Below are 24,202 nucleotides of genomic sequence, written 5' to 3' on the forward strand. Positions count from 1 at the left end.
TGATTCCAATTTTTAAATCACTCTCTAAAAACAACGTTGAAAACTATAGGGGAATTTTTAAGTTATCTGCCATTCCTAAACTTTTAGAAAGTTTAATTAAAATAAAACTTGATTTTCTTGTCAAGGAACACGTTAGTAGTGTCCAACATTGATTTATTTCTGGAAGATCGACCGTTACCAATTTAGCTTGTTTTTCTTCTATCGTGGTTAAATCTATTGAAACCCAAAGCCAAATTGATGCTATTTATACTGACTTCAGCAAAGCCTTCGATTCTGTATGTCACAATATATTGCTTCGTAAGCAGGGGATCAGCTCATTCTTAATTGGTAGAGTGCAAGAAGTAAAAATAAAGGAATATACTTCTAGGCCTATTAGATGTACTTCAGGTGTCCCTCAAGGTAGTCATCTTGGTCCTTTGCTGTTTATAATATTTATTGATGATATTGTCAACCATATTAGTTTAAGCCAATGTTTAATATATGCTGATGACCTCAAACTATTTTTGAAAGTAACAAGCGACTACTACTGCATTAAACTTCAAATGGATTTAGATAACTTATTCTATTGGTGTAAGTCAAACAACCTAAACCTTAACGTTAAAAAAAGCTTTGTTATTTCTATCTCCAAGAAACATTTTATTTACGAGTATCCTTATTCTCTAGGATAGCCGCCTTCAAAGAACTTTTAAATTTAAAAATCTAGGGTGATCTTCGATCACGAGTTTTCTTTTGTTCCAAATGTTGATGCCATCGTCGTAAAACCTAACTCAATGTAAGGATTTATAAAAATAAATTCAACAAAAAAAGGGAAAATTGTTGTTAATCAAAACAACTGAAAAAAAAAATAATTGTTACCTCAAATATTTTACTTCAAGCTTATTTCATATTGGACAAAATTTGGCTCTCAACATTTAGTAAAATTTTGAAAAGATCTTATTCAATACATAACTTTTTTTTAAATAAACTAAGAAATGGATTTCGAATTAAATATCTTTTCAAAAATACAAAATATATAATTTCATCTTATAGAAAATATTGTTAGTAAAATTCAGTAAACATTTTATAAAAATCCAACATTTAGTTTTTTAATAAGAATTTAGATCTTAAAAAAAAGTATATTTTTTTTAAGCAGTCTAATGTATATGTGCATGAAAATGAAAACAATATTAGAAGTTTTTTGATAGAAACACGCAATTATATCGCTGTTTTTTAAAGGGTGGATTGGATATACAATTCGGATGCTGTGAAATGTTGAAATTAGTGCAATGAACAGTGTTAGTTTTATGGCAGTTGTAACTTTGCACAAAACCAACCAAATAAAGTGTGTAATAATTTTTGTACTGAAATAATTTATGAGGTTTCGAGGTTTTTGATAAATGTGTCAATTAACTCATACAACCTTTTTGATTAGTTTCCACTCCAGTGAAATGAAATAATATTTCCGCTTTAGAGTTTTTACTCGCGTTTTTACTATAAGCAACGTTAAGCTAAATTAAATTTTCAAATGCGTAGATTTAATATTGAATCAAAGCATGAAAAGAAAATAAATAAATGTGTTTATTACTGAATTGTATAGAAACTTGCTCCTTTAAGGGAGTTTCGTGGGTAGGTGTTATTGGCATATATGTAGGACTTATTTACACATTAGCTTTGTTACGATTATTAGTGGTGTAGAAATCCGTGAAATGAAAACATAATATTTTTGTTCTGAATCAAATCGTTCGAGCTTTTTACATTAGATTGTTGCTAGAAATTTAATTATTTAAGATGACTTATACAATTTAGAAATCATAACTTTAAGGGCACAAATGAGCTTGGTGTGTTTTTAAGTTAATTTTTTTTTATAAATTAGGTAGTTTAGAACTAGAGCCCAGTTACTTACAACTCTCATCTATTCCTGTGTGCGAGTAATGTTGTCAGAAATGCAAGGGACCTACAGTTTTAAGCCAACTCCAACCGGCTAATTTGAGAAAGCGCTTTTTAAGACAAGAGATTTCGTCGATTATTGGCAAGAGGCAGTGCCCGTGAAAAAACATTTAATGGCACTGGCAGGGATTGAACCCAAGAACTCTAGGATGACAATTCAATGCACTTTTTTTTTAATTCATTTTTATTAATTCAATCTTAAAGCTATCTTAAAGCTCGACAAAAATTCATAAAACTAGCCTAATTAACCATAACTTACAACTAGATTACTGGCCCCATACGGACACTCTAAGTTAAACAATAATACTTAATTGTAATGCGCTACGGCTGGCGCTAAGATCTATTTTGCTATAATTCAGACACGGAAGGTCATTATCGTTCTTTTTCCTGAATATCTTGTTGATTTTAGGGAACATACTAGGGTCACTAGAATTAAATGGCCGGATCTTGAGTTCCCAGGACTTGTTAATTGATAAACTGTAGTTCTCCTTAATCAACAGATTGATATTTTTTATTGACAACTTCAGTGTCCTAACCTCTAAGTAGTGTGGGTTTGTAAGTCGTCTGTATAAATTTTTGAATTTTGTCAGTAAGCCACTCTTGTGCTTACGTAGTGCGTCAATAGTTGCGTTTCTGTAAGCGTCCAATTGGTCCCGTTCTTTGTACTTTGGTATTGTCCATTCCGTTTGTTTTATTGTTTCGTCCATCTGTTGTAAATGTTGGTCAATTTCTGTATTTGTAAGTTTTCTGTTGTTTGGTGGGGTTATGTCACTCGAACGAAGTTCTCTCGCTAAGGCTTTTGTGAAACGAGGCCAGCGCATCTTACTCTAACTGAAAGAGTGTGTTGCAACGTATTCCTCTAATTCCAAGCGTTCGTTCGGAATCTGCATTACGTCAGCCAGTCCGCAGGGATCACTGTCGTACTCGACTGTCTTTAAGCAGTTTCGAGGGTGATTACCCACTTTATCTGTAACTGTCAGTGTGGTGTTGTACAAGAAAGGGCAGCTTTTAGATACGATGGCTTTTCAGTAGCCAGTAGGTTGACACTATATTCAACTCTGTAAAGATTTATCAAAATAAAAAGATGGTTACCTTTGTGATTTCAAATCACCGGCCAAGATGAAATAGTTTTCTTCCAAGCTCAGTTTTAGCTTCCTAAAAGAATCTCGAGTTCTAATGCAAAGTAAGTAACCAGCGGAGCTCCAGCCGCATAAGACACAATCATATACATTCGCTTCCCTTGAGTGAGAGAGATGCACACAACGCAAACTTCTAGCGTCTTGAAATTTCGCAATTCATTGTTGTATATGACTTTATATTTAATCCCGTTTCCTATAAAGAGAGCAACACCTCCCCTTGAGTGGAGTCGGGCCGGTTTCTTCTTACGATGTTGTAATTTTTATGAGTCAATTTGTGTTTGTGGTTTAGCTTAGTTTCGCTAGCCATAAACACATCGGGACTGTAGTCTGTCAACAATTGGAACATGTTGGCTCTTTGTTAAATCCTAAATCAGTGAATTTTTAGCTAGGACCTTTAGGTGTGTCTCCGGCAGCGCACCCATTATGGTCTGAATTACGCCAGACCAGGCAACAAAGTGTAGAGATTATCTACCCTTTTGCCTTGCTCCTTTATCAGACCTTACAGCTCTGTAAGTTGACCTTGAATGCTCAACAACAAGGCTACAATGTCAGGCTGCACCTCTGGTGCCTAAGGCACGGGGCCTTTGGGACAACATCAGGACGCATTCAAATTTGTGCATTTATTTTAAAACGCCATTTACATCTCTTCGAGTTTCAGCAGTTAACTTTATATCACTTAAGGTTTCTAATGATGTTCTAAGGTTTTTCAGATGATTTCCAAATGGTTTCATTGCCTTAATTCTAGATGACCATCTTATATCGGAAAATTTGTGAAGGGATCCGGGCTTATTTTTGTTAACAATTTTCAAATGTTGAGCTCTACTGCTAAACAAGTTGAAAAACATTTAAACAACACCAAAAAATATGATTGCGGCAGTACAACATTCCGCTGAATCGACTCCACACAAGTTAAGGCTGTGAGCTGCACATGGTGAATACACGATATTCGAATCTTTGTTTAAAATATGACTTTGTGAACCATTACACTGTCATAGCCTTGTGCACAACAATGCCAATTTTTCGCAGATCAAATCAGCTATTGCGGTGGCAGTTTTATTGTTGCAATCGACAAGTTCCAAAAACCGTTCCTGGATGGTGAACACATTTTCTTCAAAGCGCAGATATCGCAAAATAAATGTGTTTTGTTTCACATCACTTGAATCGGGTGTTGCATCGACAATTATAGCGAAGTATTTGGCGTTTTCCCTCTTCTTCAAAATAACTGAATTCACATGTTGGGCACAAATTTTAATGAACTCATTTTGAATCTCAACGGAAAGGTAATGGACTTGGAAATGTTTGTGCTCTTGTTGTAAAATTCTTACTTTTTCCAAGTGCTCCTGAAGTAAGGGGTCATAATGACTAATTGATTCCCAAGTGCCCAAAAAATGTCCATTATTTGGCTCTCCAATAACATTGCTAGCGCCTCGTAGTCCTAGTCCTCTTTAGCCAAGGAAGAGAATGGTGTCCAATATTCTATACAGAATTCCTTGCCGTTGTTGTATGGCTGGTTTAATATACACACTTTGAAGTGACTTGATATCTTTCAAATCTTCAGTAAACAATTTATTCAAAGTATTAATTAATTAATATTACGGAAACCACAATTGAAAAACGTTTGCGTGGGACTTTCCGGTTCACCGAAACCGAATCAAAAATTTCGTTCCCAACAGAAATAAAAATAGAAGAAAAGAAACTTTATAAAAACAGAAACCAAAATAAATATTTGTGTTTTGTTTTAAGTTGCCGAGCCCATTATTTTAATTTTTTAAATTTTCAAAATAAAATACATTTTAAATTTACGTTAAATTAAGTAAGAAAAGCGAAACAATTCATTATAACTTTCTTTCAATAGTTCAGAGTTGTCCAATTTTTCATGAAATTTTAACAAATATCTACGCCCCCTTTCCCCCATTCTCGACGGGGCTGGATTGTAGCATTATATCCTTCTTATACAATTTTCCTTTCCGTTTCCAGTCCACGAATGCATTTTTTAGTGTCTTGAGTTTGTCTTGAGTTGATTGTGAAGAGTTGATATTTTTTTACGAAGCCGTAAAGAAATAAAATGCACGACGGGGTCAAACGAAATAATTGTGATTGTTTCAACTTTTTTGATTGGAATCTATGTAGATCAATTTAATAAATTTAAAAATACCAATAAATGAAGCTACGAAGTTTCTGGCAACCGACCCTCTTGAAATCTTGCGTAAGCTGAAGTTTCACTTCAAACAAAATGAAACCTAATTTTGTGAATTAAAAATATCTAAACTAATATTGATTCGATTTATGTTATGAGTTTTGAAATAATTGCACATATTATTGGATCAAAAGTTTACAACTCGAATTGACCACAAACAATGCCAATAATCAAACCAAATTAATTCAAATCCAAACCCAAATGCAATTCAAGTCTAAGTCCAAAAAGAATTCAATAATCCAAAATATATCCCGAAAACGTACACATCATTCTTCTAAAACGAGTGCCTACTTATGTACATTTATGCGTTTGCCCTGTAGGAGAGTATATTATCATTTAACCCTGGAATATCTATTCTATGGTTGATGTCGGTCTCGGCTCGGTATACCCTATACTATATTGTTGCTTGTAGGTATTGCAAATACGGAAATACGTTTCGGAACGCATAAATAAACAAGATGATTTGTAAGCGTAATGAACCACAACAAGCGATTACACTTCAAGTGAAATCACTAATTGATTATACAGGAACAGGAAACAGGACCATCTTTATTCAGTACACTGCGTGGCAGAGTTGATTAATTCGCCATGTTGTGCTGGGTGTCTGATGTCTATAGTCTATACCAATAGATAGATACTTTGATGATTGTTGTATTTCTGTGTACTTACAGCATGCTTTGCTTATGACATGCCTTTACTTAAACAATATAAACGTACTTACTTACATATACATATATATATTTTAGGGGGGAACTGTTTTAACTAATTCCTTCCTATCCAATGGAGTTGAATGATAATAAATTATTCCAGTTGGAAAGTCTTGCTTTGAAATAAAGTTAATGCTTTAATGTTATATATGTGTTCGAAATGTAAATACCTAGCTTGGAAAGGCAGTTTCACTTGAACTCTGAGCTCTCTATATATGTAGGTGCATTTATGTATTGTTTTTAATTAAAATGTGCTTAATAAGCATTTAATTGTTTATAAGTTCAAACCATCTGTCATTATAGTTGTACACATACTTACATATAATTAAATTTAATTTTCTACACGAAATACATTATAATTATATTACATTTTCGTATCATAGGTTCATCTACAGGTTCTAACAAACTTAAATGACTTAAGTCTTTGTAAAATGTAAATAGTCTTTAAGCTGAGAGTTGAAGTTTGATAAAAATATGGGTTACTGCACGATAGTTATAAGAACGATATGAAATCAATTTTGTTGTTAATCAGTATTTTGATTATTTCAGTAGACAACCTTTGCAAAAATGGTATTTATGATATGATTTTTAAGACAGTAGTAGTCTTATATATATGTTTGGGTCTTAAATTGTTAATAGATACACTTTGTTCACTCTGTTTTTTAGACAGTTTTTTTTACCCTAAATCTAAATTAGGTAAAGATATAAGACAACGAGATAAACTTTAAAAATCAGACCTAGTCAGTTCACATCGATCACCGAAATAAAGCATCTAGACGCTCACGATGCATTAGCAGTTTTTTTTAGTATTTTTATATTTGAAAGTTGGTACAATTGAATATTTGCTAGAATAGTTTATCAAAAAATTCCAAAAATAATAGCGAAATTTAGAGCAGGGGTGAAATCGTACAAGCTGATTTCTGATTCAAAATTTTAGCCAAACAATTTGACATAAAATAAAAACTTCGTGAAGGGGGTTTGTTCGTAGACTACTACATTAACATGCGGTGTTGAAGCGAGCTTGAAGCTCGCTTAAATTCTTTATATACCTGAATCGAGTTGAAATGATCTTGATTCGCCTCAATTCCGGTCGGGGATTGGAGTCGAGTCAAAATTTGTGAAAAAAACCTATGTGGAGGAGTTGGTTTTAACGATAATGCGTTATGGTCTGTTTATTTGCATGTGTTGCTTTAATCTAATTAAAAAAAATGCACTGTAGTAGGTGGAATATTCTTATATGGTACTGTACTATTCACTTTTCATTGTTTAACACGAATAAAACTCTCACTTGCACTTCATAAGAAACATCGAAACAAAATTTGCATTTTTAAAAGTGTTGTCAAACTTAATCATTTTTAAAAGAAAAAGATTTAAGAAAATTTATTATATCTAAACTGAGATAGAGCTTTGGCGGACCTAGACCCCTTGCATGACAGTCCATCGCACTAACCATAATACCACGGGTACTACTCCCTTGCAAAATAAACCCAGTTAATCCATTCTCATTAACAAAACTAAATAATATCGACAGTAACAGATCGATTTTTTCCCCAATGGTAAACATATGATTCCAAATGCACAACTACTCAACGAACGCAGCTATCGGGATACAAATACAATATCGATCGTATCAACATTTGAAAACGAAATCACATAAGATCCATTCAAGACTCGTATAAATGTCAAAAACTCATTCGTAGAAAGAGTCTACTTTGACTTTTATCGATAGTATTCATACTGCGGATATTGTTTTTCTTTATTCGTATTGTTGGGTATTGTCCCTAATCTGTGCATTTAAATGCTGAGGAGTATGTAATGTAATGTACCTACTTTAAAAAATATTTTTGTAGCTGATGTTTAAAAATTTGTTGGACATTTTTTTTTTTCAATTGAAAACATTAAAAAAAATTCTGGGATGCGAACCACACTGATAACTTCCCATCCCGTCTGTCGATTTGTCCTGCTTAAAAGTTTGTCTATATGTACTCGTATCAATTTTTACCAAATTTGCGTACTATTTTTTGTACATTTTATTTTTTATGAAAAAACGGACTGTTGGATTTTTATATAAAAATTACTGAATATTGAAAACAATATTTTCTGTGAATTAAAATAAGTTTGAAGCCAATATTTTTAATTTTTGAAAAGCTATTTGAGTCGAAAGTAAATTTTTACCAAGTTTTAGTATTGTTTTTTAGAGTTTTAATTTTTGTAAGAAAACTATCAATTCGATTTTTTTCAAAATTTTATCGAATGTTGAGAACAATTTTTTGAAAAGATATTTAAGTCGAAAATCATTTTTTACCAACTTATGTTAATTTTTTGTTTGTTTTTAATTTTTTGTACAAAAAGTGTCAATTCGATTTTTTTCAAAATTTTACTGAATGTTGACAAAAATATTTTTTAAAATATAAAAGTAAATTAAAGCCAATATCTAAAAGTTTTGAAAAGATATTAGAGTCGAAAATCAATTTTTACCAACTTTTATATTTTTTTTTAGGTTTTTATTTATTGTAAAAAAACTGTCAATTCGATTTTTCTCAACATTTTTCAAAATTTTGAAAACAATATTTCTTATAAGAAAAAATTAGTTAAAAGCTATTATCTCCAAGTTTTTGAAAAGATATTTGAAACGATATTCAATTTTTACGAACTATGAATGATGTTTTTTTTAGATTTTTATTTTTTATAAAAAAAACTGTCACTTAGATTTTTCCCAAAATTTTATCAGATATCAAAAACATTATTATTCGTTGCACAAAATTGTTTTGGAGATGAAATCATATTTCAGTCGTAAAATTTTGGAGGTGACAAATTTTTTTTTTCAGTTTTATTGATTTATAAAAAAACGTTATATTGATTTTTTTTCAAAAAATATATCTGTTTGGTATCACGTTATAATATATTATATACAATTTAATTCAAGTCTCTAGCGTTTTTGGTTCTTAAGATATTTAGGGTTAACCAAAATGTTCACCTTTTTCCAAACTGCTATGGTAAAAAAACCACCCACGCAATTTTCTTGAGAGCCCTTTCTGCATCTTTCTGCTCTATTATCTGTATAACAAAATTTATTTGAAATCGATATCTCTTTTGGTTCTTAAGCTATAGACGACGAATAAAACGTCGCGAACATACGGACGTACGGACGTACGAACGTGCGAACTTACGTACACATGCACGCACAGACATCTTTCTAAAAATCTTTTATTTCGACTCTAGAGACCTTGAAAGGTCGAGAAATGTCAAAATATTCAATTTGACAAATCGGACCCATTAAAATAAATAAAAATAGCCTAAGCTCTGGACTTGATTAGTAACATCTTAGCAAGAGTTTAGCAAACATCTTAGAATATGCCCTAATATATTTAGTCGAAACCCAATATTTACCATTTTAGTAGTATTTCTTAGTACCCGCGGCATGATGGTTAGTGCGTTGGACTGTCATGCAAGGGGTCTTGGGTTCAATCCCTGCCTGTGCCACCTTAATTTAAAAAATTAATTCTCGTGGGTACTGCCTCTTGCGAGGAATTGACAATTCCTTCAAGAGTAATTCTTGTCATGAAAAAGTGCTTTCTCAAATTAGCCTTTCGGACTCGGTCTAAAATTGTAGGTCCCTTCCATTCCTGAAAACAGTACTCGCACACAGGAATGGTTACGAGTCACTAGGCCCTGGTTCACAACGGACTGTTGCGCCACCCAATTTATTTACTTGGTAGTATTTCTTAAATGTTTGTATTTCTTATACATATAAACAAATCCATATATGTAAATTACTTCTAACAAAATTTAGCACAGAATAAAATCATTTTAAAGTCAATAACTTCATTTATTCATGAGATAAATTGAAATCGAACATCAATTTTTACCAATTTTGCTGACGGTTGGATTTTTATGAAAAAAATACTCAATGTCGAAAACAATATTTTCTATATGATGAAATAAGTTTGAAGCCAATAATTTTAATTTTTGAAAAGATATTTGAGTCGAAAATTAATGTTTACCAAGTTTTTGTTATGTTTTTTATAACGGGTTATCTAATTGGCTGGAATTCGTCATCTTTCAAGCTAAGTTGTTAAACCAATTTTTTTTCAATTGAAATTCTAACATTTACGAAAATGGATCGAACGAAATTTTCTTCATCGACGAAGCCCATTTCGCACTCAGTAGGTATGTTAATAAACAAAATTGTCGTATATTGGGTTCTGAGAATCATCAAGTTATTGAAGGGAGGCCATTACATCCAGCCATTGCTTGGTGCGCTCTTTGGTCCGGAGGTCTGGTTGGACCTTACTTCTTTGAAAACAACGATGGAATTACTGTCACCACCAATTCGAAGCGTTATAATCACATGATAAGCGACTTTTTTTTGTTGATGCTATCGAAGAATACGCCTTGGAAAATATGTGACGAAAGACGGTGTCATATGCAACACAACTAGAGCGAATATGACTTTATTGCAAAAGACATTTCCTGGCAGACATTTCCTCGTCGTAGCAATATCAACTGGCCACCAAGATCATGGGATTTGACACCGCTTGACTTTTTTTGTGGGGCTACGCGAAAGACCGTGTTTATGCACATAAACTTTTGACTCTTGAGCACTTAAATTTGTCAATTTATGGCCGAGATACCGCCCAATATGTGTCAAAAAGAGGGTCGAAAATTACCTCAAAAGAAGCGATGCTTGCAACAAATCGCGTGGATGTAATGATGTTTCACACATAATGTGAACGTTCAAACTTTATAATAAAAAAGAAATATCATAAAAAAAATATTTTATATGTGTTTTATTTACGTTTACTTTTGAAACCGCAAAATGTATAGCCCAGTATAAAAGGTACCCTTCTAAAGCAATACAAACATATATTTATATATTGAAAGAAGCCCAATTAAGAAAAAAATGTCAATCAAAGTTTATTTGTTTTTGAGAAAGTTCGATTTTTCACCGAAAAATTTATACGAGGACTACTGTTATTTTAAAGCTAAACAATGGAAAAAACGCAGCGTTGGGTGGTAGGAGCCAGGACAGACAGGCATACGGGTGGAATCGGTGGACCTACTTTTTTTCGACGCCTCAACCATAGTAATGTCATAGTTGATTAAAATCTCGAGTTGAAAAGAGTTAACGAATTGAAAACTTGCGATACAGGTCCTAAAAGAGCTGATATTCATCATTGATACTTGACGTTGTGAAAAAAAACATGCAACGTTGTGTTGTTGCCTTGCAGACATATGAAAATATGCTCGGAATGCAACTTAAAGTTGCAAGCTCAAGCAGTTGCAGATTCAAACGAAAATAACAAATGTCCATGCTGCCGGGAAATCGTAGCAGACACTTTGCAAGTTTACATTTAGTAAAAATATTTTGTTCTTTTCTATTTTTTTTAAAAAATTGTTACAAATAAAAAAAATTATTGAAAACTTTAGTAATTTTTTGCGTGGCAGCCACGCCGTAACCGTGCTGGCCCACGCCGCCAATTTCCAATGTTTCTGGCTTATTTTCCACAAAAAATTCTGCTTCTTTTTCCAATGTGATGCAGAAAACATTTTCTGGCGTTTTTTCCAAAAAATATTTTGGCGTAATTTCCGGGAGCCTTTAAACTTTATGACATTGAATATTATGTTTTATTTCTTCTTGAAAACGCACGTCTTAAACAAACACCCTTTATATACTATAATCCCATGTGAACAAGGGCTTCACTCAAACAAACTGTTTTATCTATCTTTATTTACCGAAGGGTGATGGTTAGTGCGTTGGACTCAAGGGCGGATCCAGACTTTTCATCAGGGGAGGTCACAACTTAGATGAGTTTTTACTCACCGCTTAAAAATGTTCTTTAATGTTTTGTAAAGGATGCTAACAAAATTTAAAAATTGCTAAAATGACAACTTTAGTTATCAAATTATTTAAGAACACTGTTGTCCAGCAAGGTATGGTCTTACTATTTATCCACAGGAAACCAATTTTAAAAGAAATGAAATACACGACTGGGTCGCAAGAGCTTGATAATTTCTTCCAAAAAGTGTGTTTAAAAATATTGCCTATATTTTAAGATTTAAAAATGTACCTCCAAAATAAGTTTTTCTCAAAAATTTAAATGCCATTTTAAATAATTTTAAATTTTGTCTTAAAAATATTTTTGGTTTAAGCACTAAATAAAGAGCTTATAAATATATGAGCATTTTACATTTAAATTTCGTAAAAAAATGTTGTCCCCTTTCTGAGGTATCGAGTTTTGTAAACATAATAAGTATTTTATTATAAATAAAAAATTAATTTGGTCATTGACAAGAGCTTGCACAGAAAGAGAAGAATTTTGAAATGGGTTCATTAGTTCTTGAGAAAACTTTAAAACTAAATAAAGGTTTTTTGAGCGGTACCCTTCTGGAGCAATACGAAAATATGTTTTTCTTGTAGAAAGCCAAATTAAGAACACAAAATTTAAAGAAAGTTTTAGAAAAATCACATGTTTGAACCAAAAATTTGTGTGGGGACTTCTGTTATTTTTCGTATTAATAAAAAGAAAATCTTAATTTCAGTCAACACAATTGTTTGGACTGTAGGGGGCAGGAAAGACAGACAGACGGAAGGAATCGAGGTACACACTTTTTTCGACTTCTCTACCGCCGTAATGTCATATTTGATTAAAAGCTCTACTTCGAAATTGATTAAATGATTACTTATGAAAAACTTGCCATATAGTTCCTATACGCCGCAAGTAAAAATCACTTCAATGATCACTATCTATATTTGTCAAAAAAGTTTAATAATAAAATTGAAGGCTAGTTTAAGGAATTTAAAGGCAACTTTAACAATTCATGATGTCTTATTCAAGGTTTCTTCTTAAGAACCTGAATATTTGCTCTTTTTCTTAGAAACAATTTTTATGAAAATAATTAAAAGCATGACTAAAGTTTTTCAAGTTCTAAATTGAGCGAAAACCAAAATTTTAGTTGTTTTGGACAGCAAACCAATTTTTGGTGAATGTCGTTAAATTACTAATAAATCTTTAAATGAAATCTTTACTTATACAACTTAACTGTACAAGCTTTTTGGCTCATGTGACCCCTCCCATGGATCGTCAATTGGTCAAAAGTAGATGAATTTGTGCTGTGTTTTTGCAATATTTGATTCATACTATGTTCTTGGTCCAATCTTCAGTCAAAAGTAGTATATTTAGCAACAAAGTTTAAGAAAGTAAAACACAAATATTGTTTTCATATACAAAAAATAAATAATTCAAAATGTAATGGGGGTCATATCCATTAACGCAATATAAATAGTTTTGAATTGAAGGGAATTTATACGAAAAAGCAACAAAATTATCTCCCAGGGGGAGATAAAAATGTACGTAAAATAAAAATAAAAATGTACGTATAAGCGACAGTGTGTATCATTTCAAAGTTCACATGTTTAAACCGTGTTTTATTTTTGATTTTATTCTTGTGTCCTTACATATAAAATGTTTGGTAAAACGATGGTGTTAAGAAATAATTTAAACTATTGTGCGATCTAGAATGATAATATTTTTGTAAAGCTTTGGTGGATATAAAGGTATCAGAGATGACATTTATGAAGTTTTATTATTGTGCCAAATCACCAAATTTAAATATAAATTATGGTTACCTACGCAACGTACTTGTGAGTCCTTAGAAGCCTCTGGCAATCGACTTTTCGCATTTACACGAAAATAATCACTGGTAATACGCCCTTATCTAGTACTTGAAATGTGAAGCAGTTAAAGAAGTAAAATAGAAAATAGAAAATGTTTCGACCCCATTTTTCTAGATTCTTTGATGAATTATTGAAAAAAAGGCTGCGATGCGACCTACACTGATAACTTCCCATCCCATCTGTCGAATTATCTTACTTAGATGGTCTGCAGGTTTTCGTATTTTGTTAAAAAAGTTATCAATTGAACTATTCTTAAAAATTACCAACAATATGTTGCAAATAAAAAATTAGTTTGATTTCAAAGTCTAACGAGATTTTTAGTCGAAACCCAAATTTTAATTTTTTTGTAAGAAAACTATCAATTTGATTTTTCTCAAAATTTTACTGAATGTTGCCTACAATATTTTTTAAAAAATTAAATTTGTTTTAAGACAATATCTCAAAGTTTTGAAAAGACGTTTGAGTCGAAAATCAATTTCTACCAACTTTGAGTAATGTTTTTCTAAAGTTTTATACAAAAAACTGCCAATTGGATTTTTGTCAAAATTTTACCAGATGTTAAAAACGTTAATCTGCGTTGCACGAATTTGTTTTGGAGATAAAATCATTATCGATTCGCAAAATGTTCTAGGTGAAACATTTTTTTCAGTTTTTTTTTTTTTATTTATAAAAAACCCGTTGTTTGCTTTTTTCAAAAAATATACTTGTTTTTTATAACCTTACAAGTCTCTAGCGTTATTGATTCGTGAGATATTTAGGGTTTACCAAAATGTTTACGTTCTTTTAAATTGCTATAGCAAAAAAACCATTCACTCAATTTTTTGAGTGTTCTTTATGCATCTTTCTGCATTATTTTCTGTATAACTAAATTTATTTTAAACCGATATCTCTACAAGTTCTTGAGCAATGGACAACGAAAAAACGTCGTAGACGAACGGACACCCTTACGTACACACGCGCGCAAAGACATCGCTCTAAAAGTCTTTTAATTAGACTATAGGACCTTGAAACGTCGACATTTTCAATTTGACAAATCGGACCAATTACAAAAACTTACTATGGGAAGTTAAAAATTACAAGTGGGAACTTTTCCAACGCATAATATAAATCTCAAAAATATTGACATCGATATATCGTCGAATGATTCGCTGTATTTTTGTGTATCTTACAAAAGTTGAACACAATCATAAAAGAATAATTTTAACTTTTAAGGATACCACAACAATGAAAATAAAATATGTACAATAAATTACTTCAAAAGTTATACCGAATAAGTTCTGATAGACAAAAAAAAAACAAAAAAAAAGCTGAACAAAGGTTAACATCGGCCGATGACAACATATTATTGTTTTTTGTCATGTCATCACATTTTAGCTAACTTCCACTCTCGAAGGATATTATCAAAAAAAAAAAACAAAAATCTTCTTCATTTAATTAGTCGTATCTTTAGCATTGTTTTTGTTCATTTTATTTTCTTCAAATCAAAGTTTCTCTAATTCGAAGTCCTAATGTTATAAAAATGAGAAACTTAGGTTAATAGACTATTACGTCCCGCAAACTTGAAATCTATACAAAAATACTTTGTATATCGAGCCAATTATTTCATTTATTTATCACATCATTATCCTTATCCCAATCCGCCCAAATCCCAGACAATGAAACAAAGGCACTCTGTTAAGTTAAAAATAAAACAAATTGGCTTATTCCATTCCATCCTATTGTATCTATATAAGTGTAGAACCATCATCAGGGCTTGGGGCCTCACATTACTCGTATCTTAAGGCCTCTCAGCCTTCATACTTATCGAGAAAACAAAAAAATGATTTCTTTACTGTTTTTGTGTTTTTGCCATAGTTGACTTCGTCTAAAGTAACACATAATGGCGGCATAAAACAAATGGCTTATGGTGCTGGTAAACAACGTAATTTACTGGAAGAATTTCACAAAAATTAATTGTTAAGGATGCGGCATCGGCAAGTCGGCAGTGGTAGAAGTAGTGGCAAATGGCAACAATAATGAACGTTAGACCACCCACCACCCTTAATGCCAACGTCACCACTTACCACTTACCACCCCCACGACATTAGTTTCTTACAAATTCAGATGCTTTGTTTTGCGTCAAACCATGAAAAATACTCACCCTGATTGCTGCGGTATATAGAACAATTCATTATCCTCTTAATGTGGTGAGCTAAATGAGTGGATCCACCATTTCCTCCTTAAGTTCTAACTGTAACTACTTTATTTTGCACTTCCTATATCGTTTGTAATAATCATCAACGACAGGCGAAGCTTTTTGTTTTTTTTTTTTTGGTTTTTGTGTCAGAGTCAGAGAGACAAATAGACACAAAAACACGTCTGCCTAGTGCCTACACTCGTACCTTCTATTGTAGCGCACTTATGCCAGAAAGGACGAACGACGAACGTGCTGCAGTGCTGCATTTTGCAACGTAATCTTCTTACAACCAGATTCGAGAGGATACGTTGCACTGTACATCCTAATTTTTCAACATGTTCTTGATGTATGTTTATTGTAGATGTGGCGCCACAAATCCTAAAGTCTCCAGAGTGTGAGGACTTGTTTTTTTTGTGTTCTTATAGATTGATAAACATACCACCTATATAGCCAAACCAGCTTAGTGAGCTCCTATAGAGTATCTATCGATTTTTGGTGGCATTCAATAAGTTAAATAAGATTTCTTTTTGTTATTTTTTTTTTCAACATTATATTCGCGTACAATGGCATCGCCATCGCCATTGTCTGGTGAAATTATATAGGGCCAACATGGGAGGCGTAAAATTGGATGCTTTTGGATGGAGGATGTATCCAAGAGTCAGGACATTGTTTGAATTTTGATACCTCCTTTAATTTCCTTAATTGGTCGCTGTGCTCTGGGTGAATACATATTACATAGCTTAGAATAGACTTAAGTTCAAGAGATAGAATCTTAACACAGTTGCCACGTAGTAGAAAATATCGAATTATCTTGTATATGAAGTGGGATTGAATAATATTGTTGAACTATGTACATTGTACATAAACATATAAGAGCAATGACACGTATCAGCTATCCGGGCCAATACTGTTAAAATTTCAGAAGGATGATGCTATTGTGTCCTCTTTTAAAAAGCAGGTACAAAGCTTTTCTGATGACTTAACACATACAAACTCTTGATTAGTATTTATCTTCGGGGCAATGTTATGTCAAAACAGCTTCCAACATACAAATACTATATGCGCTTTATTTGTTCTTGAAAACAACACGTTTAAAAAAGCACCTTTTGCAAAACTCCTAATAATTTAGTGAAATTAGCAAACAAGAGCGTGTTGAAAAATATTTCCTGCAAAATAAGTTTGTTTTGAAAAATTTAAATGCCATTTAATTTCTCAAAAAAACTTTAAGTTTTCAATATTTGTATTGGAATATCATGTGATGTTTTTTTTAAATTAATTTTTATACATTCATTTTTCCAATTAAAATAATAAAGCTTACTTATTACGTATAGGGCAAAAAGTCTGTCTGGACTCAGATATCTTATACATATTCTGCTATAAACCCGGTATACCTCCTGTTCGTTGTGATAATTCCACTAAAGAGTAATAAGAACAGTGTAATAATAACCCATTGCGCACCATCTTTTGAAAACCGAATGAAGGTGATCATCCCAAATTGAATTATAACTAAAAAGTCAAAAATACGAACAAGCCACTACTTGTGGTTAGATTTTTTCATTCACATTAATTAAAGTTTAAGACTAAAAAATAGGCTGAAACTAAAGCTATCAATAAAAAATCTTTTTCGTTTAAAAGTCTCACAAATTTTCATTTCAAATTACATATTATATTATTATATATTTTTTTAAGAAAAATCAAAAACAACCAAATAGGCAAAATATGTAAAATACAGTTAAGGCACTTTAATCTTTTCATGAAATGTCTTATGACCAGTTTCCACATTTGTTGCTGTATAACTTTATGTACTATTTCATCTTTAAGATCTTTAATAGATTGTGGAATTTTGGCACAAATCATGACCCCACCAAACCCCCCCCCCGGATCCACCATTGCTCTGTTTGCATGTTATCTACCAATCTATAAGTCACAAGTTTTCCGGTTTTGGCCCCTGATTATTATTGGCGTAAATTTTTGTTAATATTTAATTAAAAATTTGTCAACTTTGAACTATTGAAGAAAGTTGTCATTAATTGTTTTGCTTTTGAACATTTTTGAAGTGAAAAAAAGGGGCCCGGTAACTTAAGACAAAACAAAAATAATTATTTCTTTCTTTTCTTCTATTTTTGTTTCTGCTGGGAACGAAATTTTTGATTCGGTTTCTGTAAACCGGAAAGTCCCACGCAAAATTTTTTCAATTGTGATTTCCGTAATATTAATTAGTTAATATTTTGAATAAATTGTTTAATGAAGATTTAAAGGTTATCAAGTCACTTCAAAGTGTGTATACTAAACCAGCCATACAAAAACGGCAAAGAATTCTGTATAGAATATTGGATACCATTCTCTTCCTTGGCAAAAGAGGACTAGGACTACGAGGCGCTAGCAATGTTATTGGAGAGCCAAATAATGGACATTTTTTGGGCATTTTGGAATCAATTAGTCATTATGACTTCTTACTTCAAGAGCACTTGGAAAAAGTAAGAATTTCACAACAAGAGCACAAAAGTTTCCAAGTCCACTACCTCTCCGTTGAGATTCAAAATGAGTTCATTAAAATTTGTGAAGAAGAGAGAAAACTCCAAATACTTCCCTTTGATTGTCGATGTAACACCCGATTCAAGTGATGTGAAACAAAACACATTTATTTTGCGATATCTGCGCTTTGAAGAAATTGTGTTCACCACCCAAGAACGGTTTTTGTAACTTGTCACTTGCAACAATAAAACTGATACAGCAATAGCTGATTTAATCTGCGAAACAGAGAGTATTGTGCACAAGGCTATGACAGTATAATGGTCACAAAGTCATATTTTAAACAAAAATTCGAATACCGTGTATTTACCATGTGCAGCTTACAGCCTTAACTTGTGTGGAGTCAATTCAGCGGAATGTTGTACTGCCGCAATCACATTTTTTGGTGTTGTTCAAAAGTATTTCAAATTGTTTAGCAGCAGTGCACAACATTGGAAAATTGTTAAGAAAAATATGCCGGGATTCCTTCACAAACTTTCCGATATAAGATGGTCATCTAGAATTAAGGCAATGAAACCATTTGCATCATCTGAAAAACCTTAGAACATCATTAGAAGCCTTAAGTGATATTAATTAAACTGCTGAGGCTCGACGAGATGTAAATGACGTTTCAAAATATATGCACAAATTTAAATGCGTCTTGATGTTTTCGATTTGGTGCAAGATTTTTAGCGCTATAAATGAAAGAAGTATCCTTCTTCGAGCCAGAAACAGTACTATTGAAGATGAAATTCGCAAAATCGACAACTTGATCTCCGATTTGAACATTATTCAAAACGGGTGGGATCAAATTTTATCTGAATGCAATGTAGTTTCTACTGGATTGGGAGATGTTCCAGAATATTTTCCATTGAACCAAAAAAGGCAATTAAAGCTTGAAGAAAACCGAGGAGCTGGAAAGCAAATTGAAACAGACGAAGAAATAAATTCGAAGAGAAACACCTTTAACGTCATAGTTGATTCAATTTATATCTGGAATTTCTCGTCGGTTCCATACTATGAAAAATTTGAATGCTACGTTTTCATTTTTATGGTAGTTTTTAAATATTAAACGAAATTGAAATTAAAAACTCCACTACAAAGTTCATCCAAAAGTATAACTCACATGTGTCTCAAGAGTTGAAAGAAGAAATAATATGTCAGGAACACATTTATGAAGCCAATTTTGAAGCAGAACTTCCGCCATTTGAGTTTGTATTTATTCCCAAAACTTGGAGACGATTTTCCCCAACATTTGTGATGCTCTCTGTGTGTTTTCTACCATACCTGTAACCGTAGCTAGTGCCCAACGTTCATTGAGATTCTTGCTAGAACAAAGAATTTTCATCGTTCGTGCTCATCACAAGATCCTGTTTCCAGACTTGCATTGAAGCACCTTTGGCAAGGAAATTGAATTTCGATGCAATTTCGATCAATTAGAAGTTGTTTTGCTGCTCAGGAAGCTAAGAAAGCTCGTTTGCAAAAAGAAAATATTTCATTGAATGCAAACTAACTCAAATAAAACATTGTAATAATATTTTAATAACAAGAAAAACAATTAAAAGTATTTAATGTAAAACTTTTTAAAAGCTTACTTTTTTGTAAGACGAATTTCAAATACCTTTACTTAGTTCTAAACGGTGAATTTTTTGAGGTTAGGTTTTTCATGCATTAGTATTTGACAGATCACGCGGGATTTCAGACATGGTGTCAAAGAGAAAGATACTCAGTATGCTTTGACATTTCATCATGAATAGACGTACTAACGAGCAACGCTTGCAAATCATTGAATTTTATTACCAAAATCAGTGTTCGGTTCGAAATGTGTTTCGCGCTTTACGTCCGATTTATGGTCTACATAATCGACCATAAGTGAGCAAACAATTAATGCGATTGTGACCAAGTTTCGCACTCAGTTTACTTTATTGGACATTAAACCAACCACACGAATGCGTACAGTGCGTACAGAAGAGAATATTGCGTCTGTTTCTGAGAGTGTTGCTGAAGACCGTGAAATGTCGATTCGTCGCCGTTCGCAGCAATTGGGTTTGTGTTATTCGACCACATGGAAGATTTTACGCAAAGATCTTGGTGTAAAACCGTATAAAATACAGCTCGTGCAAGAACTGAAGCCGAACGATCTGCCACAACGTCGAATTTTCAGTGAATGGGCCCTAGAAAAGTTGGCAGTAAATCCGCTTTTTTATCGACAAATTTTGTTCAAGAACTGCCCATGCATCCCGAAAAATGCACTGTTTGGTGTGGTTTGTACGCTGGTGGAATCATTGGACCGTATTTTTTCAAAGATGCTGTTGGACGCAACGTTACGGTGAATGGCGATCGCTATCGTTTAATGCTAACAAACTTTTTGTTGCCAAAAATGGAAGAACTGAACTTGGTTGACATGTGGTTTCAACAAGATGGCGCTAAATGCCACACAGCTCGCGATTCTATGGCCATTTTGAGGGAAAACTTCGGAGAACAATTCATCTCAAGGAATGGACCGGTAAGTTGGCCACCAAGATCATGCGATTTGACGCCTTTAGACTATTTTTTGTGGGGCTACGTCAAGTCTAAAGTCTACACAAATAAGCCAGCAACTATTCCAGCTTTGGAAGACAACATTTCCGAAGAAATTCGGGCTATTCCGGCCGAAATGCTCGAAAAAGTCACCCAAAATTGGACTTTCCGAATGGACCACCTAAGACGCAACCGCGGTCAACATTTAAATGAAATTATCTTCAAAAAGTAAATGTCATGGACCAATCTAACGTTTCAAATAAAGAATCGATGAGATTTTGCAAATTTTATGCGTTTTTTTTTTTTAAAAGTTCTCAAGCTCTTAAAAAATCACCGTTTATATGACAACACAACGTTTGGCGGGTCAGCTAGTTTTAATATAAAGAAAAAAATGCTTAGTTTTTTTTTAAGACAAACTTCAAATACTTTAACTGCGCTCTGTTTTATTTTCATAGTAGGTAATAGATCTTCATGCTAATCTTTTTTAATAGTTAGTCGACCTTATTATCAGTTACTAACATGTGGTTGGCAATATCGAATTGAATGTACGACTCTGTTAGGAATCTGATCTACTCACATGTAGAATTATTTTCTATCCATCCTCCATTTCAACTAAACTGGGAGATACCTGTGGGATTGATTTGATGATTAATACTTTTTTCGGTTCACTTTGCAAACAAAAAACTGTTATTTCCGTTTATTCCAACCAATTTCATGCTCGTAATTGAAATTAGAACGTACCATATCAGTAGACATGAACTTTGACCGAGATTTTTCCGTCCCGGTCCCGGGCCCGGAATTCCTCTCGACAGATGTCTTTTAAATTTAGAAAATTGCTGCAAGTTAAAGTAGCTATTTCAACTTTATTAAATTGTTAAGAGATAGTAAGATGTTAAAATCGTTTAAAATAAGGTAAATCATCTTTTTCAAGCTTAGTAAATAGCTAAAAAGCTATTTAACATTTTACTAAATCGTTTAAAGTTTTGCGCCATAAACGTTATTTTTATTTTCCATTTAATAATATGTAGATGGTAACCATGATCCTTCATCAATACAAAATAAGCCCTGTGATAAGTTATCCAAGAAAAATTGTAATTTCTTTCTTGTCTTATACGATGTCTTTGTATTTTGATATATTTTCAGTAATTTGTGGAGTTGGAGTGGACGTTTTCGTACATGGTCATACGTCTGGCATCTTTATAATGTGAGTACTCAATACAAAATATACGTACACTAAAATAACCATCATATTGTACGGACTTAATAATTGATGTTTTGTAATTTGTTGGATTTTTCAGATTAGGATCGTTTTTGGTTCTCTTCTTTGAAATAAAGTGGGTTATAACACTTTTCCTGCAGCTACTATTTGCAAGGTAAATATATATACATAAATATACCCATATTTTGTTTCGCATAAAACAAAGATGTTTAAAACAAATTATCTTTGATATTCACCTAAGTTGAAAGGCAAAGGCCACAGCGTGTCACCTGAGGAGACATTAAGAAGAGGTTGATGTATACCTAGCTAGTATAGTAGATATATAACTACTTTTGTAGTTTGCAAGTTAAAGAAGTTTCCTTAATGAAAATAAATTGTCCCATAAAGACTTTGCAGTAGCTCAGTAGCTATACCTGGTAGCTACTAAGGTGTTTGAAATTCTGAAACAAAGGATTTTTAATGGATTTTAAGTTTAAGTTTTATTGAAGAGTGCTTAAGGCGCAAGGTTTAAGTTAAGAGAGACAAAAAGCGTTAAGAGTTTTATGAAGCAGGAATTTAATAATTAATTTAACATTATAGTTGTTGTCAAAGTGTTAAAGAAGAAAAGAATAAGGAAAGAAATCTGTTCTTGCTAATTATTTGAAGGTAAACAAAGTAAAAGCAAAAGACAAGGCGCCATAGTTAAATCTCTTGTTTTGGATTTGTTAATTTTGATTGTTGATGTAAATACAGTATTTCTTTTGATGCTTAAACAAATGATAATAATGACTTAATCATTAAGTAGATTTTGTAAGCAAATATCGTATTGAAATACCTTTTTTGTTTTCTACAAAGTAGGTACAGTCCTGAGAACTTGATATAAATAAACATTGTTATATTTAAATGTGCAAATATCGTATTTTTATGGACGTCATGAGGTCGTGGAAATCATAAAGTCTTAATGAAGTCATACACTTTGAACTGCCATCAAAATCGTTTTCAAACTGTCCTTAAAAAGGGGATACAGAATTTCAATGAAAAATACATATTTACAGAACATATGTATACAAAGTAGCATTTTGCTTTTAGGAAGGTTGTTTTTTAAGGTTTGAATAGTTCAAAATTCAGTAGCATAGAAAAGGTAATAAAGCACGTAGGGCGGATGACTGACGACAAGCCCATTGTTACAAATGACCCACATCAGAAAATATGTACTGCACAAATTGAATAGGGACATCTATTGACCCGATTGATGCTGTTTGCTGGGATCAAGTAAATAGAAAATTCTATATTTAAAGATCATAATTGTGTGACTGTTTGATTGAACTGGATATTTAATCAAACACCGGAAACGGGATGATTCAATATGTGTTTTAGTTTAAAAAAAAATCAAAACAATGCATACTACTAGTCAGACCAAATTAAATTGAATTTATGTAAGCTTTTCAAAAGTGTGTTTTTTAACTTCCCATAGGAAGTTATTGTAATGGGTTCAATTTGTCAAATTGAAAATGTTGATATTTCTCGACGTTTCAAGGTCCTTAGAGTCTAAATAAAAGACATTTAAAGAGATGTCTGTGCGTGCGTCTGTACGTGAGGTTGTACGTCCGTACTTTCGCGACGTTTGTTTTCATCGTCCATAGCTCAAGAACCAGAAGAGATTTCGACTTCAAAAAATGTTGTTATACAGAAAATAATGCAGAAAGATGCAGAAAGGGCTCTCAAGTAAATTGCGTGGGTGGTTTTTACCATAGCAGTTTGAAAAAAAGGTGACAATTTTGGTTAATCATAAATAACCAATGACGCTAGAGTCTTGAATTAAATTTTGTATTATATATTGTAACGTGATACCAAACCAATATATTTTTGGAAAAAAAAATCAATTTACGTTTTTTTTATAAATCGAAAAAAATTATACGAATAAAAAATAATTTAGCAACGAAAAAAAAAATGGTTTTTAACATCTGGTAAAATTTTGAGAAAAACCAAATTGACGGTTTTGTTTATAAAAAAATAAAAACCTAAAAAAACATTACTCCAAGTTGGTAAAAATTTAATTTCGACTCAAATATCTTTTCAAAAACTTGAGATTCAAACTTATTTTATCTTATAAAAAATATTGTTTTCAACATTCTGAAAAATTTTAGAAA

The 24,202-nt window shown here is 32.4% G+C and overlaps 1 protein-coding gene across 1 annotated transcript in view; it reads left to right on the forward strand.

Annotated features, from left to right (window-relative positions):
* The window catches only part of LOC129948375 (uncharacterized), a 66,325-nt gene that overhangs the window by 30,668 nt on the left and 11,455 nt on the right, over positions 1 to 24,202 (forward strand). The window contains exons 2-3 of the mRNA XM_056059350.1: positions 21,998 to 22,058; positions 22,153 to 22,227. Coding sequence (XP_055915325.1) covers positions 21,998 to 22,058; positions 22,153 to 22,227 — 136 coding nt within the window. The remainder of the gene's footprint in view (positions 1 to 21,997; positions 22,059 to 22,152; positions 22,228 to 24,202) is intronic.

The sequence above is a fragment of the Eupeodes corollae genome, chromosome 2, assembly GCF_945859685.1.
Source record: "Eupeodes corollae chromosome 2, idEupCoro1.1, whole genome shotgun sequence".
NCBI lineage: Eukaryota > Metazoa > Arthropoda > Insecta > Diptera > Syrphidae > Eupeodes > Eupeodes corollae.